At 39.6% G+C, this 18,066-nt stretch overlaps 1 protein-coding gene across 3 annotated transcripts in view; it reads right to left on the reverse strand.

The window, feature by feature from the left end:
* Nucleotides 1–18,066, reverse strand: part of Dym (dymeclin) — a 543,161-nt gene that overhangs the window by 21,216 nt on the left and 503,879 nt on the right. The window contains exon 17 of one of the 3 annotated variants that reach the window (XM_023714739.1): nt 1,087–1,174. The exons of the other annotated variants lie outside the window; for them this stretch is intronic. Within the exon in view, the coding sequence (XP_023570507.1) occupies nt 1,115–1,174 (60 nt within the window). The 3' untranslated portion in view covers nt 1,087–1,114. Of the gene's footprint in view, nt 1–1,086; nt 1,175–18,066 lie in introns of those variants that run through there. 3 annotated transcript variants of the gene reach the window in all.

The raw sequence follows: 18,066 nt of genomic DNA on the forward strand, positions 1-18,066 counted from the left end.
TAGCAACTTCAGCTTTAGAAGGGAAATGTAAGAGGCCACTCTCAAAGGTTCACATAGTGAATTCAAGGCCAGTTTCACCACAACAAGCAACTGCATACAGTATCTTATCATATCCACTACACAACCTTCATTTAGAGTAACTGCCATGCCATTAGCTCAGTGTACTAAAGCTCCTGCTCCAGCAGTGCGCAGTGGCTGGGGTTCAATCCCAGGCCTGCCATGCCGGCTCCACCCCACCCCCGGGGCTCGCTGAGAGGGCAATTGAGACTGGGGCCTATAAACCAAGCACTTGACAGGCTGAATACAGTTGGATCACTATGAGTCTCATTTACGTAGTGAGACCCTGTAGACCCTAAATTCATTTAAAAAATAAATAAGTAAATAAATAAAAAGAATAACTGCCATGCCTAAAAAAGTATCATTCTTGGGTAGATTCCTGGTTGGTAAAGTAAATTCTCTGATTTCAAGTTACGATGTTTCATAAATCTACCCACTGGTCAACAGTAATTATCTTCTAAGATTTCAATTATTTTCAACTACTCTTTAGGGAAGAGTTTATAGGGTTTTTAGGGTCTCACTACAAGATCGGACTCGTAGTGATCTGCCTGTTTACAGCTTTCCAAGAGCTGGGATTACAGGAGCGCCACCACACCCACTCTCAATTGCCATCTCAGTATGCCCCAGGGATGGGGCCGGCACAGCAGGCCCTGGGGATGGAACCCCAGCCCCTGTGCCTATGCTTGCTTGTAGGCGCTTTAATCTGCTGCGCTATTTGGCCGGCCCTGAAAATCACTTATAACTTATTAAGAAAATGCTTTTGAAATAAGCATGTCAACATGTATATCAGATACACAATTCTGAAAACAGATTAAACTTAAAGCTCGCCACAGCAAGCATCTGTCTGTACTCCTTGAAGAAATTGTTAACAGTAAGAAATGTCACATTCACTTTCTCAGGGCCAATCTGAATTTTTGGCTCTGATCTATTTCATTAAATCCCACACGAAAGTTAAAAGCAACATATATAGACTGATACATGGGGATTTTTACCTTTTACACTTGTATATGGAGAAGTTAACATGCACTTGAAATCTCCAGTGAGAGTGTTTTAAAATCTAATAAATCATCTGGGACACTGTTCCAAATACATATAGTTTCCTTTTCAGACTCTCAATCTGCAACTGAAATAAATCTAATTAAATCTCCCATGTTCAAAGATTGCAGTATCTCTTTCCTTTCACAAATTATTTTGCAATCCAGTCCCTCTATTGCTTGTTACATACCTAGTATCCATTTGTACTCATCTCCTAAAAAAGTAGATATCCTATCCCTAACAATTGCCAAACTATGCAGTTTAGTTTTTACTTATTGTATGATTTAAATTAGCTATATTCTCAATTCTGGACATATACACCTGTTTAAGGTATACTTACAAGTTAGTTGTTCAGTTAATTCACTGCTAAATAAGAGAAAATAAGTAAAAAACACAAATTGTCTGAAAATAGTTACAGAGAAACTCAAGCTTTCTCCTGTGATTCTTTGTACACCATGTTTCTAAAATCCCCTCAGAAGGCTTGGGCCTTTATTTTAGAGAGAGCAGCGATTAGATCCATTTCCCATTCCAAATTGCTTTAAAACCTTTAAGTGCACGTTCATTATAACCTTCTTTAACTCATCCTTCCTGGCCCATCTTTTCCTTCTCTTTAATGAAACGGTAACCAAAAAGATTTTACTAGTGCTTTATCGTAAAATAAAATGTATCATGCCTTGGGTAAAATTTTAAAACAGGGATTAAAATAGTATCATTATTCAAATATAGCAACTGTAAAACATGTCACATCTCCCTCTCTGGCCCTTTTTTAGGAGAAGGGGTACAGATCACATTTTAGGGAGAGAAAACAGGAAATACCTGCTTTCCACGTGTGAATGCAGCCAAGGGAAGAATGTACACAGTTGCTAAGAACCTTTGTACTTTTACTGGAATCTCCTTAATACTTCTCTCGCTCACCATACGCATGGATTCCTTTTAAAGTTATGAAGTCTTCATGGACTCCTCTCTTCCCTTGTTTTTCTATTGTGAACGACCACACATAGAAACTCACAGACAGGGGAGTATAGCAACTGAGGTAGTGGCCAGCAACCACACTAGTCTAGCCATCAACACCCCACTGCACACCTAAACTACCACTGTGACTGTTGTGGGGATCATTTCCTTGCTCTTTCTCACATTTCTGTGAACTACATCTGCATTCCCTAATACTATAGGCGACTTCTCCAAGTCTCAAGTCCTTATGATGAATGTGATCATCATATACTACAAACATGAATTAAAAATATAAGTGAGAACGGGCCCAAGAGATATAGGGAGGGGGGAAAATTTTTTTTTAATGTATTTGGTTCAGGGTCTCACTATGCAGCTCAGACTCATAGTGATCTTCCTGTTTTCAGCCTCCCCAGTGCTAGGATTACAGGCGTGTGCCACCACACCCAGACTCAGTGGCTAGCTCAGTGTGCCTGGGGGCGGAGCCAGGTGGCATGTGGTGCTGGGGATTGAACCCCAGTCCCTGTACTTGCCTAAGTAGGCGCTTAGTCCACTGAGCTATCTCGCCGGCCCTTTTTGTTAAAAAATTAGTCTATTTGCAGTATATGGCATTTACGACCATCTTAGGGAGTTGTTACATGTACTTACTACAGCTTATTTCCTTTTTAAAATTCTTTTCCCTCCAGCAATTCCCCATCCCATTTTGCACTCTTGTTGCCATTATCTTGACACTTATAATGACATTATCTTGGCTCCTACTATGACATATGTTTACAGTAGTTGGGGTTATTAGGTTCCTGTATATGGTATATCTTTATTCTCCATTTTTCCCCTTAACATCCTCCTCACCCCTTGCCCTTGTTCCCTTGGACCACTTTCCTATTACAAGAGATCTCTCCCCTTTGTCCACTTCTGTCCTTCCTCTCTGTTCTCTGCCTCACTCAAATACCATGCATTTGCTAATAGAGCACAATTTAATTATTCTTGGACTCTGAGTTGTTTCTAGAGTCTGTCTACAGTGGAGATTACCTGGGTCCATGAACTTAATTCGCTCCACAATTCTGGAAAAGATGGCCATGTCTGTGTTTGTGTGAGAAAGATGACTGTGGTCATGCTAGTTGTCTGATAAAGAATTTGCAAACAAAAATAAAATTTTGCCAAATCAAACTGTTCACAAATAAAAGTATTCATAAATCAAAGTACCACTGTATAATGAACAATGATAGTATAGATATTTTTATACATCTCTCCCCTTGCACAAAGGCAAGCACTCCTGTTAGATGTATACCTAGCAGTGGACTAGGGTACAGCTAGTCTCCTTATCCTCAGTGGAAGCCTGAAACTGGATAGTTCCAAACTGTACAAATAGGTACTGTATTTCTGTAATAATCAATCTGCTTGAGATGGCTACTAAGTAACTAACTAATGGACAGGCAGCCTACATAGCATAGATACACTGGACAAAGGGGTGATTCGTGTCTAGGGTGGGATGATACAGGAAGATGGCATACTGCATCCTGCTCCTTGTAACTACATTTAATTTAAAATTATGACTTGTTTATTTATGCAGTTCGCCATTTAATATTTTCATATAGGTCACTATAGATAAGCTATAGAAAGCAAAATCTCAAATATGGTGGAACTACTGTATATATCTGTTCAACTTTATTTTTTATTTTTTTTATGTATTTAGTACAGGGTCTACGGGGTCTCACTATGCAGATTGAACTCATAGTGATCCTCCTGTTTTCATCCTTCCAAGTGGGGATTATAGGTGCCTGTCACCATGACCAGTCTTAGCCAACGTCTCAGCATGCCTTGGGAGTGGGGCTGGCACGGCACTCCGGGATCGAACCCTGGTCCCTGCACCTGCCTAAGCAGGCGCTTTAGCCTGCTGAGCTATCTGGCCTGCCCATCTGTTCAATGTTAGCAGATAAGCTAAACTGTTTTCAGTGTCTACACTTTGGAGTACTTTTTGTTGTCTTAAAGTTTTGGGTGACCACTTCATACTTTCTCTACTGCTTTTCCTACCACTGATCTTATCCCCGTATCAAACTCTCACTGAATATTCTTTGTCTACCTTGCGGTTACCATATTTGCATCTTGGTCAAAAGAACTTCTTTTACTTTGGTGAGACTCATATCTGCTCATTCCATCATAGTGAAGAAACATACAATATGTGGCCACTGTATGCAGGGCCCCACACTTGGTATTGGATACATAAAGCACACAGAGGAGTCCTGACATTAGGTGCTCCAGTAGAGTTGGGGGGAGAAAAGGACATTTATTAAGAAGTCTTACCAGAAGCAGTATAATAATAAACACCAAGAGATGCTGTAGATTAGGAGTGCTATGGAAGTACAGCAAGGAAAGTATGGTGAAAATATGACTCTTAGGAAGGAGATCCAGTCTGTACTGGCTCTCATGGGAAACACAGGGATTAAAAAAAGGTGAGATTGGGAATATCTGTGAATGCATTATTTAGGGGACAAAGAAGGCTGGGTGGCATCCTTTAATGTTATCCCTGCTACATTCAGCTGCAGAGGGGCAGAATCCATCTCTTGGCCAGTTAAGCCGAAAATTGCAGTTAATGAAATATATAATACAATAAAAAATTAATCTGTTAAAAAAGCATTCCTTTAGTCACAAATGTGCATGCAAACATAATACCAAAATACAGTTCTAACAATATCTATCTTACTAGAACACTGAACCCCTGAAACTTAGCCTGAGAATGTTGTCTAAACAGGCCACTTAGCACCCCTAAACTGGCTCTCTTGCAAGCACACTCCATTAGTTACAATGGGGACAGATCTATGAAAGAGGATTTGAATTAACACTAATATGATTCACCATGATACCAAACCAAAACTCATGCCATCATCTTTTTAAACAAGGATCAGCAAAAAGCTAATTACTAATGACAGCTAAACTTTAAAGCTTTTTTTGAAACTGTTTTTGCAAGAGGACTTTACATTGATAATAAGCATCTTCATGTCCCTGGTGTAGAGAAAAGTCATGCAAAACATAGTTATATTCTCCAACAGGGTCAGGAAACCTGGAGTCTGGGGCCTGCACCTGCCCCTCTCAGTGATTCTGGGTAAGTCAATTCTTTTCATTTTCCCTGTTAAATGAAAAGTTGAAACACAGGACTTTTGTAAAATGTCTCCTCTTTCTTCATTCTAATTATTGATCCTAAGAAAAGGCATATTATTCAGTTTATTGCCTTAAAAGTGAAAGAATCTCAAGCCTTGCTCCTCTGTAACTGTCTTTAAACAACATTGCTACAAATTTTACGTCTTATACTGGAGAAAGTGCAGTCTGATGTTGCTGGGCAGAACTGATTCAGAGACTCCTTGTAAATTACTCCAACACAGTTTCTGTTTAGTTGGGCTGCTGGAAGTGAGAAGTGGTAAATCAAAACAACCAAAAAATAATGTGGACAATCTGATATTTTGTTGGTTTTGCTAGCACTTAACAAAATCACACTGCAGCTCTCACATGGTGAGGATGAAGAGACAGAATAAGGGTTTGGTTTCTCCTTTTTCCTCTCCAGGAGTAATTACACTCCAAATCACCTCTTACATTCCACTGGGAAGTCACACACTTATGAGACTGAGATTCATGGTCAACTCTTAAGTAGTATGAATGAAAACATCTGCATAGAATTCATAAGTATACAACTAAGGCTGGGGAGATAGCTCAGTGGTCTAAGCATCTGCCTGGCAAGCGCAAGGACAGGAGTTCAATCCCTGCTACCACAGGTCATGCTGGCCACCGAGACTGGGTATGTGGTACATGGCTGTAAAGCCAGCACTGGGGAGGTTGAAACAGAAGAATCACTATGAGTCTGAGCTGTGTAGTGAGACCCTGTACCAAATAAACAAATAAATAAATAAGCAAACACACAATTTAAAAAAAGAATATACAACTAGAGTATCTTAATACTGGAATCAGGGTAAAAAAAAAATCTATAACAAATTCTCAGTATTTGTATATTGAGAGCAGAACATAGAATAAGGCAATGCAGATGAAACAAAAGAAGTAAAATAAACTGGTTATGGGAGTTAAGAATCTTCTGAGTTAGCCTGGCTCTGCCTCTTTCTACCATGTCACCTTACATTCTACATCTAGAGTTAAATTAGATAATTTAGTCTTACCAGAATTATTAATATGCTCATGCTAAGTAGTTAATATATTATAAATTATAAATAAAACAATATTTTAAGGAATATTGCTATAAGGTCTGGTGAGATGGCTCAGTGGTCTAAAGCACCTACTTAGAACAAGCTTAGCAAAGCACAGGGACCGTGGCTCAATCCCCCAGCACCACATGCCAGCCCGCCCCACCCCCTGGTGGGCTGAGCTGGCCACACACACACCCACACACACACACACACACACACACAAATAAATAAAAATTTAAAAAAAAATATTGCTATGATTCTTTCCAAGGTAAAATAAGCACACTAACCACCTAAATAAAATCACTCAGCAATTTATCTGTTTTGAAAGTTTAAGGCCAGTGATTTGGAACTTCTTTTAGGCTTAGGTCTATCTTCTTGCTGTTTGGCATGAAAGGACTTTATGCTTCTCAAGAGGAGAGATGAAATCAGCTCTCTGTCCTGGAACTGCCCCAACTTTTTCTCAGGGTCATGACCTCTGCAGACTTGTAAAAGTTCTTAAGACACACTGAAAAGCAACATTCACATATGTTGTTCTCTGTCCTTTCCCACATTAATGAGGACAAGTAGCCCTCAATTTTCTGCACTGTTGGCATACTAACTTGTAGCAGTTCTTTTAAGTTGACTTCCAATCTATTATGGCCTTGGAAACCAGATGGCTAAACTCATTAAAACCATGTATTAAGAGAGGAGTGTCAGTTTGAGTAAGGGGCTCATAGCTCCTTTCTGTTTTGATTACTCAGAGTCCATGGCTCTACTTTTGCCTTTGTTCTAGAAAAGTGAAGTGGATAGATAAGCGAGATGCCAACGTTCACTAACAATCATGAGTACTTCACACGTGCTACAGACTCCGTGTACACGGACTGTCCCTTAATCCACACCTGCTCCAGGAGGTAAGCAAGGCCGAGATACATCTGGCCTTGAAGCGAGAATCTCATGCGCACTGAGTAAGCACAACCTGCCCAGACTACTACACAACTGGGGTAGCCTGATTCACTCACACATTTTAGGGCAAGCTGCTTCCCTATTTACATGGTTCAGGGTGTTGCTTTCAGGGTTTGTGTTCTGTCCATAGCTCTCAGAGTTGACGGTGTCTTGCCTTTGCCTCTCTTCCCTGCCCATTTGCATCCCTTAATTAACTTAAGATTCCTTACATATGAAAAAGAAGAAAGGCAGAAAGTTGCTTCTTTGAATGCTACTTCAGCAACTGCCCTCCTAACTGGCAGGCCTCTTTTAAGAGACAACCATCAAAGTGCTGCACAGGCAGGAGGTGCTTAATCAATCTTAGTTGAACAAACAAATGAAAGTTAAGAAAATCCCTATCTCAAATAGTAGTTTTGTTAAAAAAAAGTAATGCCAGTCACTGGATGTTGGAGATTATTTATTCAAAGACCGAGAATCCAAGGATTGTGAGTACACCATAAGTAAATGTAGTTCCTTGTACCCTCTCATGTCATGATTTTAAAAAGTCAGTGTTGGATTTGGGGCTTTCTCTTCAATAGGCTCTGCTCATAATGAGTGGCTATGTGGGGGATGTGTAGAACATGATAAAGAACTCCAATCCTCACTGATTTTTCACTTTCAGATCCTATAGGTTAGGATGGGGTGCAGATCACCAGAGATGAAGACAAATCTTTTGTAGTACTGATCTGCTATTACTTTTCATGTCTGTATGGATTATACATGTTGAATGTATACATTTGTTAGACTGAGATTTAATGGCAGAGGTTGTTAGATACCAGAAAAAAAGCTGAATGTGGTGGCACATGCCTATAATCCCAGCATTTGGGAGGCTGAGGCAGGAGGATTGATCTGAGTTCAAGGCTAGCCTGGGCTACTGAGTGAGTTCAAGGCCAGCATGGTGAAACCCAGTCACAAAACAAACAAACAAAAAAAAAAAACACAAAAACCAAAACCAAAACCAAAAACTAGACATACTCCTTGAGTACTTTTCTTTTTCATTAGTGAAATTCCTCTAATGCGCATTTTAAATAAAAGACTATGCTTTCATTGTCAAGACACAGACTTTTGCAATAAGCATGTTAAAACTGAATGGAGAAAAATAAGATCAACCTTGACAAAAACCACCTACTTTAGTCTGTGTAACATTCTGAGATACAACTGCAGCCATGGACACAATGGTCTAAATGCAATTAAGTTCTTAAAAGCTTATCTCCTTGTAATGAATAGAGAATGATTCTGTCATTTACTCTTTATGAAACTAGTGTGTCTCTTTGGGGTTCAGATTATAAACAAAGCCACCAGCTGACAAGGCAAAGGTAACAAGGCTCACTAATACTATTTACTTGGGGGCCTAAAATACAAGATTTAAAAGTCAGATGAAGGGGCCGGGGAAATTACGCAGTAAAATAAGTGCTTGGCTGGCAAGTGCAAAGGCCTGAGTTCAATCTCTGGTTCCACCAAAAAAAAAAAAAAAAAAGTCAAATGAAGGCTGGATGTGGTGGCACATGCCCGTAATCCCAGCTCTCCAGAGGCTTAGGCAGGAGGATTGCTGCGAATTCAAGGCCAGCCAGGGTTACAAAATGAGTTTAAGGCAGCCTGAACTGCATAGTGAAACTGTCTTGAAGAAAGGAGGAAAAAAAAAAAAAAAGTCAAATGAAAATAATCTCCAAATGGGGAAAACAAGTCAGGAAAATCCATTTCTAACTTTCATCAAGTGTACTATCATATATTTAACAACAGAGAAAGGACAACAACGGTGAGACTACAAAGAGACCCATTTATAGCATCCTCTCATAGGGACTATTGAAAATTAAATAAGGCTGTCTCTAGCTGCTACTGCTATCAATTAGCCTGTAACCACTTCCACAGCCATAATAACTGCCACATGCATGTTGTGTGTTACCTCTGGGCCTGCTAATTCTAAGCACAGGAGGTCGTAGCTGGATACGGCACCAAGCAGACTAGCCTATAACAGAATGCCCTGCTCGGCTGACTGCCTTACAAAGTGAAATGATTCAGTACGTCAGAATATTTTGGATAATTTAGCCTAGTTCCGTTCCTTAAACATATGAACTAGATTATACATTTTGCAATAACTTAACCTTCTCCCACCCAATTTCTGTGCCATACATACTTCTTTTTTCATTTCATTTTTGTTCCTTCTAGTTTTACAACTTTTAAGCAATGATCTTTAGGTTAAGTTATTGAGTTATGTTGCAAATGATTAATGTTCATTTTTGCAGTGGAAAAGTCAGTCACATGAAAGTGTCACTGAAAGATGACAAGGTTACTATGAAAAAAAAAATCCTATTCTTAACAGGTCACTTTTGATACCAATGAAGTATCCCCCAGACTCATTCTATGCCTGCTCCATAGTCGCACCCCTTCCCTTTGGTGTTTCTCAAACCCTCACTCTGACAGGGATCGTCAGGGACAAAGACCTCAAGTACTGGTCAAAAGTAAAGAGTTAATGCTTCTCCTGAACTTTTTGGAAGAAACCAGATTTCGTCAGTGAGGTTTGGCAATGTGAGAAACCGTGTAACCAATTTCATTTCCTGATAAATGAATGGTCCACAGGGGAAAGTTGGCTAGTGAGTTTGGGAACTACTGAAAGCTTCCTTGAAGGAGCCAGCCTGTCTTTGCTTATCACTGTTGGGCCAGATAGCCTGTGCTGCCAGGGAGCTGCCAGGCTCCATTTCCAGCCTTGCCAAAGCACAAGTGATAGTGCTCTCCCAGTGTGTAGCCTCTCTTTAAGAAAGCACACGGCTCATGGAGGGTGTCCCTTCCATTAGATGAAGTGTCTTAACCTGTAGGACTGAAAATATATGTTTGCTAAAATTACTTTAGAAGAACAGACTTAATCCTTATCTTTTAAGCTTAATCCTCCTCATCCAACTTCAAACAACAGCTCCTTAGCAATCAGTTTAGACTCAGAGTTGGAAAATACAATGTACAAAAACAAATACTCAGACACAGGAGTCAAACATAGCCAGTCTGAGAAGCTATGAAAGCACCTCAAAGTACTGAAGCAAGCTTTGAAAGTACCTCAAAATACTGAAACAAATTCAACTGCCATTAAAAACTCTCACTGATCACAAGATCATTTTAAGCTTGATAGGAATATCTTTGAAGTAAACTAAAGCAATTCTCATGAATGTGCTATATTCATGTTTAAAATTAAAAAAATCTTAATGCCTTTTATATTTAAAATTGGTCAAAACATTATTACAAAGTAAGTTTACTGAATTCAAGCAAATGTTTGTAAAGGTTAATTTGACATTTAAAATATTTAATTTGGACTTGCTTAGAAAATATACACAATTATCTACCCCCTCCAACCAAACTAGTCAAATGAATACTTGAAGGTAGGAGAAAGAAGAAAGTCTAAAATAATGGCTTCAGGCCTTTAATTATATATATATTCTCAAATTCATGAACTTTCAGGAGGCTGGCTGGGAGGCCTGGAGCTGATTAGCCTTACCCTTGCATACGCATCTAGCAGCACTGGGGAAATGCTGGAGGTCTACTGAGAGAAAGATGCTAATGTCACCCACCAATAAAAACCTGTATCAAATAAGGAAGGCAGGAACACCAAGGAGCCCTTATGCTTCTTCTGTAATCCATTTAATCCATTTTTTCTCTTTCCTGGTTTTAGGACGACAAGATCATTTTCTCTTTGACTTCAATTTTATCTATTTTTTTGTATTTTAGGGAAGGGTCTACAGGATGTTCAGACTCTCACTAATAGATTGGACTCCTAGTGATCCGCCTGTTTACAGCCTCCCAAGAGCTGGAATTAAAAAAAAGAGCTGGGATTACGGCATGCCACCATGCCCATTCTCAATTGCTGTCTCAGCAGGCCCTCGGGGCGGGGCCGGCCACGGCAGGCCTGGATGGAACCTTGGCCCCTGCGCCCACTTGCAGGTGCGTTAGCTTTAATTCGCTGAGCATTTGGCCAGCCTTAAAGTTGAGAAGGACTTTTTTTTTTTGGGGGGGGGCGGGCACAGGCTGCCTTAAGGGCAGGTCTGGTAAGGCAGACGGAGGTGGGGATCCAACCACAGTATCCTGCACCTGACTGTGTGCCTGTGTTTGCCTGAGCAGGCGCTTAAACAACTGAGCTAGGGCTCAGGGAGATAGCTCAGTAGAATAAGCTCTTGCCTGGTAAGCACAGGGTCCTGAGTTCAATCCCTGGTACCACAAAACAAAAACAAAGACTGAGCTAACCAGCAGGCCCCTCTTTAACTTCAATTTTAGATTCTTGGCGACACTGAGTAGGGCTGTCTCCAAGCCCAGCCTAAGGACAGAAATCTGCATTCTCTTGCAGGGTGCCAGGACTAAAATTTATTAAGGTCAGACAATGTAATAACAACAGAGAAAGACAAAAGGAAATGCGGTTTCCAAGGTTATTTTTTTTTTAAAATTTTATTTGTGTGTGTGTGTGTGTGTGTGTGTGTGTGTGTGTGGCCAGCTCAGCCCACCAGGGGGCGGGGCTGGCTGGCATGTGGTGCTGGGGATTGAACCGCGGTCCCTGTGCTTTGCTAAGCTTGTTCTAAGTAGGTGCTTTAGACCACTGAGCCATCTCACCAGCCCTCCAAGGTTATTTTTATTTTATTTCTTTCCCTAGGTTATTTATAAACCATCTGAGACGAGATTCTGATCAGGAACATAAAATGAAAAAGATGACCATTTTCACATCAGGGCTCTTGTAGTCTCTATAGCTCATAAGGAGCAAATATAAAATTCTAACCATTGTGTGTATAAACCACTTCATATTTTAATTATCTATACCTATGCTTGTGCATAGTGTTTTTAAATTCAGAAACTAAATAAATTGGGGAAAATTGAAATGTTTAATTTAAAACAGGGCTCCTTACCTGTAGTGGGAGAAATAGTCTATTTCATATGATGAAAACTGAATTGGTTAAAGGATAATCATCAGTGCTTTTTTTTTTTTAAATTTATTTATTTATTTACTTGTGTGTGTGTATGTGTGTGTGGCCAGCTCAGCCCACCAGGGGGCGGGGCTGGCTGGCATGTGGTGCTGGGGGATTGAACCGCGGTCCCTCTGCTTTGTTAAGCTTGTTCTAAGTAGGTGCTTTAGACCCCTGAGCCATCTCACCAGCCCCCATCAGTGCTTTGTAGAACAGAGCTAAAATGTCTACTGAGTTTAATGGCCAAAAGCAAATCTGAGACCTCTAATTAATCTCAAAAACCGTTTCTTGTAAATATTCCATAAAGCACAAGTTTCTTAAACAATAAATCCCCAGACAACTAAAATGTTTTTCTCTCTTTTTTATGAAGATGGCTGCGTTTAGGTTTCAAATTCAGAAGGCAGATGGGTGGGTTGGGGGATAAGAGGAGTGAAAGGCTAAAGGGCAATAATGCTGAGGCTGGCATGGAAAAGGCCTGTTATAACTAGATTCATGGAGCTCTGAAAAAGGTTGGCATGAGACAGGCAGGCAGGCAGGATTTCCTACAGATGCTCCTCAGTCCAAAATCCAAGTCAGGGATGTGGCTTCACCTTCTGCCTCCTTGAAGGAAGAACAGCATGGCTTTTGCAGCTAGACAATGAAGGAGGACCCTCGCCCTACAGAGAGTCTGGATGCACAGGAAGTCAAGGGCCTCTTGCACAGAAGCTGGGGAGATCTCTATCCATATGCTTTCCCCTCCTTCAGGGTCTCATGAATCAGCCCAAGCCACAGCACTGTGCCCTTAGAGGGCTGAGGCGTGTGGGTCCAGCAGCACAGGTAGTGCCAACTGGGCTGCAGACAGACCGGCCTGCCATCAGGAGTTTCCCTGATGTCAGTGCACACGCCTGACTCCCACCGGTTACTCCTACTTCTCTTCAGGAAGGGCCAGGGGCTCAGAAATGCTTAATTAGTGTGAGTTAGCACTTGCAGCATTGTAGAACTGAGGAGATACAGGTACAGAGACTTGGGGGAAGAGAAATGGAGTCAGCGTCAGGGTTAAGAAAAAAAAACTGCACGTTTGGATCTGTATTTGGAAAAGAGACAAAGGGTGTGAGACGATGGATGGGATACTCCAGCCACATTCTGAAGGTGGGGTCACAGGCAATGCTGAGAAATGCCATAATTTTCCCTACACTGGAATTCAAACTATTTATTACCACTGAGTCTTGGAAATGAGGAATAACAATTAAAGTTGTGAGGTGTAAAAGCACAAAGGATCAAAGAGTGTTTACTCTATTTTGCAGAGAAAAACTTTTATGAAGTGCTCTTTCCAGTGGAAGACCTAATTATTATTATCTGCTGGGAAATACTCTGAGTAGTTTACATCAAAGATCTGATACAACACAGGAAGAGCCTAAGCTCCTCACTTAAAGCTTGCTAACACATATTTTCCTGCATCAGGACTGTGGCAATGTTTATCCTCTGTTTTGATAGGGCAACACAGAAATGTACTAGCAGGGAACCTTGTTATAAAGGCAAGACAACAACAGTAAAGAAAATTTTAACAAAGTGAGCAAAACAAAACAGATAAACAATTCACCCTTAGCCCTACTATTGAAAGTAAATATTTTCATTCTCAGGGATTATTTTTCTGTCTCTGTGTATATTATTTATAAATATGAGCACAGTTGCAGTCACAGAAAAAATATTACAATGTTTTTAACTTTGAGTCTGGGAGACACATTAAGAAAAACTGCCATGCCCTTTTACTTCTTGATGATATAAATTATTTCCTACTTTTGATTTATACTCCATGCTACAGAGATGTCAAAAGTAAACTACTTGAAATACGTCTGGTGAAACATACTATTGTGATTGTTCAAGTAATTCATAACTTCAGCATGAGAGCAAGCACTGTGATGTTTAACTTTTGAGACTACTGTCACATAAAATGATTTTTCTGGAGCCATTTTACTTTCTATACAAAGAGTCAATATCTTTAATGTAGTAACAGGAGAGAGTATATGATGTCAACATTTTGAAGATACTACACCTGGAATAAGGTGAACTGTACACTCAACTTTAAAATAGAGCGTGAGGAGTCGGGGAAATACCTTAGTAGTTTAAGTACCTGCCTGGCAAGTGCAAGGTCCTGAGTTTGATCCCCAGAGCCCCCCAAAATAAATAAATAAATAAAATAAAATAAAATAAATGAAATGATCCTTGAAAGTACTGCAAAAATATGCTATCAGGCACTGCCAGAATTCTCCTTGGGAGTGCCACAGAGAGATGATAGATGCCTCAGGATGCACTGCTCTTGTTAATCCTGATCACTATTTGACAGATAACCAGCTTTGATGGGAAGAACACCATTTTCTTACTCTATACAAGGAAATGTATTTTTGAGGGTAGGTATCACAGAGCTTTTATTGTTGCATAAATCAGCTCTGGACTGTGTAAGAAGGATATGGAGAAAAATGTTCTTTTTTTTGTATTTTGTATTTTAGGGAAGGGCCTACAGGGTGTTCAGTCTCACTACTAGATCAGACTCACAGTGATCTGCCTGTTTACAGCCTCCCAAGAGCTGGGATTACAGTCACACACCACCATGCCCAGTCTCAGTTGCCATCTCAGCACACCCTGCGGGCAGGGCTGGCACGGCAAGCTCAGGGATGGAACCACAGCCTGCTTGTAGGCACTTTAATCTGCTAAGCTATTTGGCTGGTCTGAAAAATGTTTGTAGGTTCATTTCAGAAGCTCAGTTTCTGCAGTTCCTTTTTCTAAAATCTGAACTGTTAAAATGCTCATACCATGAATCAGCTTTTATCAAATGTCTGGACATGGTACTCTGCACAACACAGAAGCTTTGCAGAAGTACTACTTATCTTCTTGGAAAAACAAGTCATAATTTTTTTGTTTGAATTTATGATTGGGTCTTGTTTTTCAGCCCAGGCTGAGTTTGAATTTGCCATCTTCACAAGTGCTGGGATCAAAGGCATGTACCATATGCGTGGCTACAAATTTTTAATCAAACTTTGGAGTTTGTTAACTGAAAAAGATTGAACACACTGCCTCCTTTTTTCTTCACTGCAGTTATCATATAAAAATCCAGCAGTTCTGAGTATTTAACTTGATAAGCAGTGTTGTCTGCATGTAACTGCGGGCTCCCCATCAGGGGCTCCTTATACTGCGTCTCCACTAGTGCCGTGCACCTGACTCACCACACTGGTCCCCTCAGCCCAAAGCAGACTGATCTGTGTTTGGTCACAACTCTACCTTTGCTAGTCTTTTACTGATTTCTAATCACTGATGATTCTGACATTTATAAATTTACTGAGATTAGTTCTCTGTCTCAGAATATGGTCTGCCATGGTCAATGTGCCATGTATATTAGAGAGAGTGTGAATTCTATCATCATTTGATGAAATGTTCTAAGAATATAAATCAAAACATGACCGCTCCAAAACATGCTGGAGGACTGATAAGCTCTTCAGCAAATGTTGGGAAAACTGGTTATCCACAGGCAAAAGACTGAAGTTAGATTGCTTTTACCATAAATTAAACTAAAATCTAATAGTTCAAAGATCTAAGTAGTAAAACAGAAACAACCTGCTGGAAGATGAAAGGGCCAGGTATAGGTAAGGCCTTTCTGAACAGAACCTTGACTACACAAGAAATAACATTAAGAATTAACAAATGGGACTATATAAAATTTAAAAGCTTCTGTACACCCAAAGAAATTCTAGAGTGAAGGGATAACCTATAGAATGGGAAAACACTTCTGCCAGCTATTCTGCAGACAGAATATCGGTATCTGGAGTATTTATTTTTTTTGGTGGTACCAGGGATTGAACTCAGGACCTTCTGCTTGCCAGGCAAACACTTATTTCATTGAGCTATCTCCTTGGCTGATATCTGCAGTATTTAAAGAAAAAAAAAATTCCTCAGAGTAGAAGATTCAGTCATGAAACGAACACCTAAAACTGAACAGACACTTCTCAGAGAAGAATACAAATGGCCAATAAATACATGAAGATATGTTCAACATCTCTGGTTAAAACAGAAATGCAAATTAAAATGACACTGAGATTCTATCTTGTTCCAGAAAGAATGCCCATCACCAAGAAATCAAATGCTGGCCAGGCATTTACATTCTTGGTAGGAATGTAAACCAGTACAATGATTATGGAAATCAATATGAAGATTGCTTAAAAACCCCTAAAACTAGGAATTCCATTCAACCCAGCTATTCCCTTCTAGGTGTCTTCCCAAAGAGCCAAAGGCATCATATTACAGTGACACATGCATCTACATTTTTATAGTGGCACAATTCAAAATAGCTAAATCTTGGAAACTACCTATATCAACAGATGATTGTATCAAAATTAATATACACCTCTATCTCTATTTCTGCCATAAAGAGGAATAAATCTGAATCATTTGTAGGAAAATGGATGCACCTAAGACCATAATATTAAGTAAAGTAAATCAGACACACGAGCTTAAATATTGTATGGTTTCTCTTACATGAGAAATTCAAAGTCTAAATAAAGGGCAACACAAAAAATAGGAAACAGGAAGATAGATCTTCTGCAAGTGGGAAGGGGACCAAGAGATGTTCACGGCGGGGCACAAAAATAATAAAGACATGTAATGTACATGTACCAAATACCCACAGTAAATGCATTCATTATGTACCACAAACACATACTAAAAAACCCCCCATAACAAAGACAAGGTGACTCACAGTAATTCTTAGCTCTCCTACATCTATGCTGAATTTTTTGGTGTAATTCTACCAATTGGAGAGGGAGGGATGTTAAAATCTCCAAAGATGATAAGAGTTGTCCAGTTCTAATTTTAGTTCCATCATTTTTGTTTCTTTATTTTAGAACTTTGCTATTGGTATATATGTATTTACAATTATTACACCTTCCTGCTGGACAGGAAGATGATCATTATGGATGATTAAAAAGATCAATGCTGGATGTTTTAGTTTTTGTTTTGAAATCTGTATTTTATATGAATTTAGCTATTTAAACTTATGCTCAGTGTATGAATGGTATTCTTTCTTCTATACATTTGCTTTCAGCTTACGTCATCCTTTCCAGACAGCATTTAGTTGGGTCTTATTTTATCTGTTCAGACAATTCTTGCTTTTGAATAGGTGCTTGATGTATTAGATGAATTCTATGTAACAACTATAGTATAAAGGATAGGAGAGATATGAATCTGTATAGTTATAGTTGTATATTTTACATGAAGTAGTACATTACTAAGATGACTATTCAGGCAATCACCTACAAAGTTACATTTGACTCTGCCACCTTATCTTTTAGTTCCCACTTCAGTCCTTTCTTTTGTTCCTCTATTCCTTCTTTCCTACCTCAAGGGTGGTGGTGGTGATTATGTAAATTATGTTTAAGAATTGTAAATTTTCTGTTGGCTTTTTTTCTTTTTTAATATTTTTTATTTGGTACAGGATCTTGCTACATAGCTTGGACTCATAATGACCCTCCTGTCTCTGCCTCCCTAGCGCTGGGATGTGGTTTGGTGTGTACCACCATGCCCGGTTTCAGTGGCCACCTCGGCACCCAGGGCCAGCACAGCCATGTGGTACTAGGGATTGAACCCGGGTCCTTGGGCTTGCTAGGCAGACAATTAGATTGCTGAGCCATCTCCCCAGCCCTCTGCTGACTTTTGAGCTATTCACTTTGGCATTATTTTTGGAGTAGGTGACCTAGATAGCATGTATGTATGTATGTACGTACGTACATATCTATCTATCTATCTATCTATCTATCTATCTATCTATCTATCTATCTATATGTTCTTCCACAACTTTTCATAGTCATCTTAGATAGTAATATACTACTTTAGGTAAAATATAGAACTCTTGTAATGATATAGATTCATATCTCTCCTATCCTCTATACTATAGTTGTTACATAGAATTCATCTACATACAT

This window comes from Octodon degus, unplaced genomic scaffold (assembly GCF_000260255.1).
Source record: "Octodon degus isolate 3935 unplaced genomic scaffold, OctDeg1.0 scaffold00003, whole genome shotgun sequence".
Taxonomy (NCBI): domain Eukaryota; kingdom Metazoa; phylum Chordata; class Mammalia; order Rodentia; family Octodontidae; genus Octodon; species Octodon degus.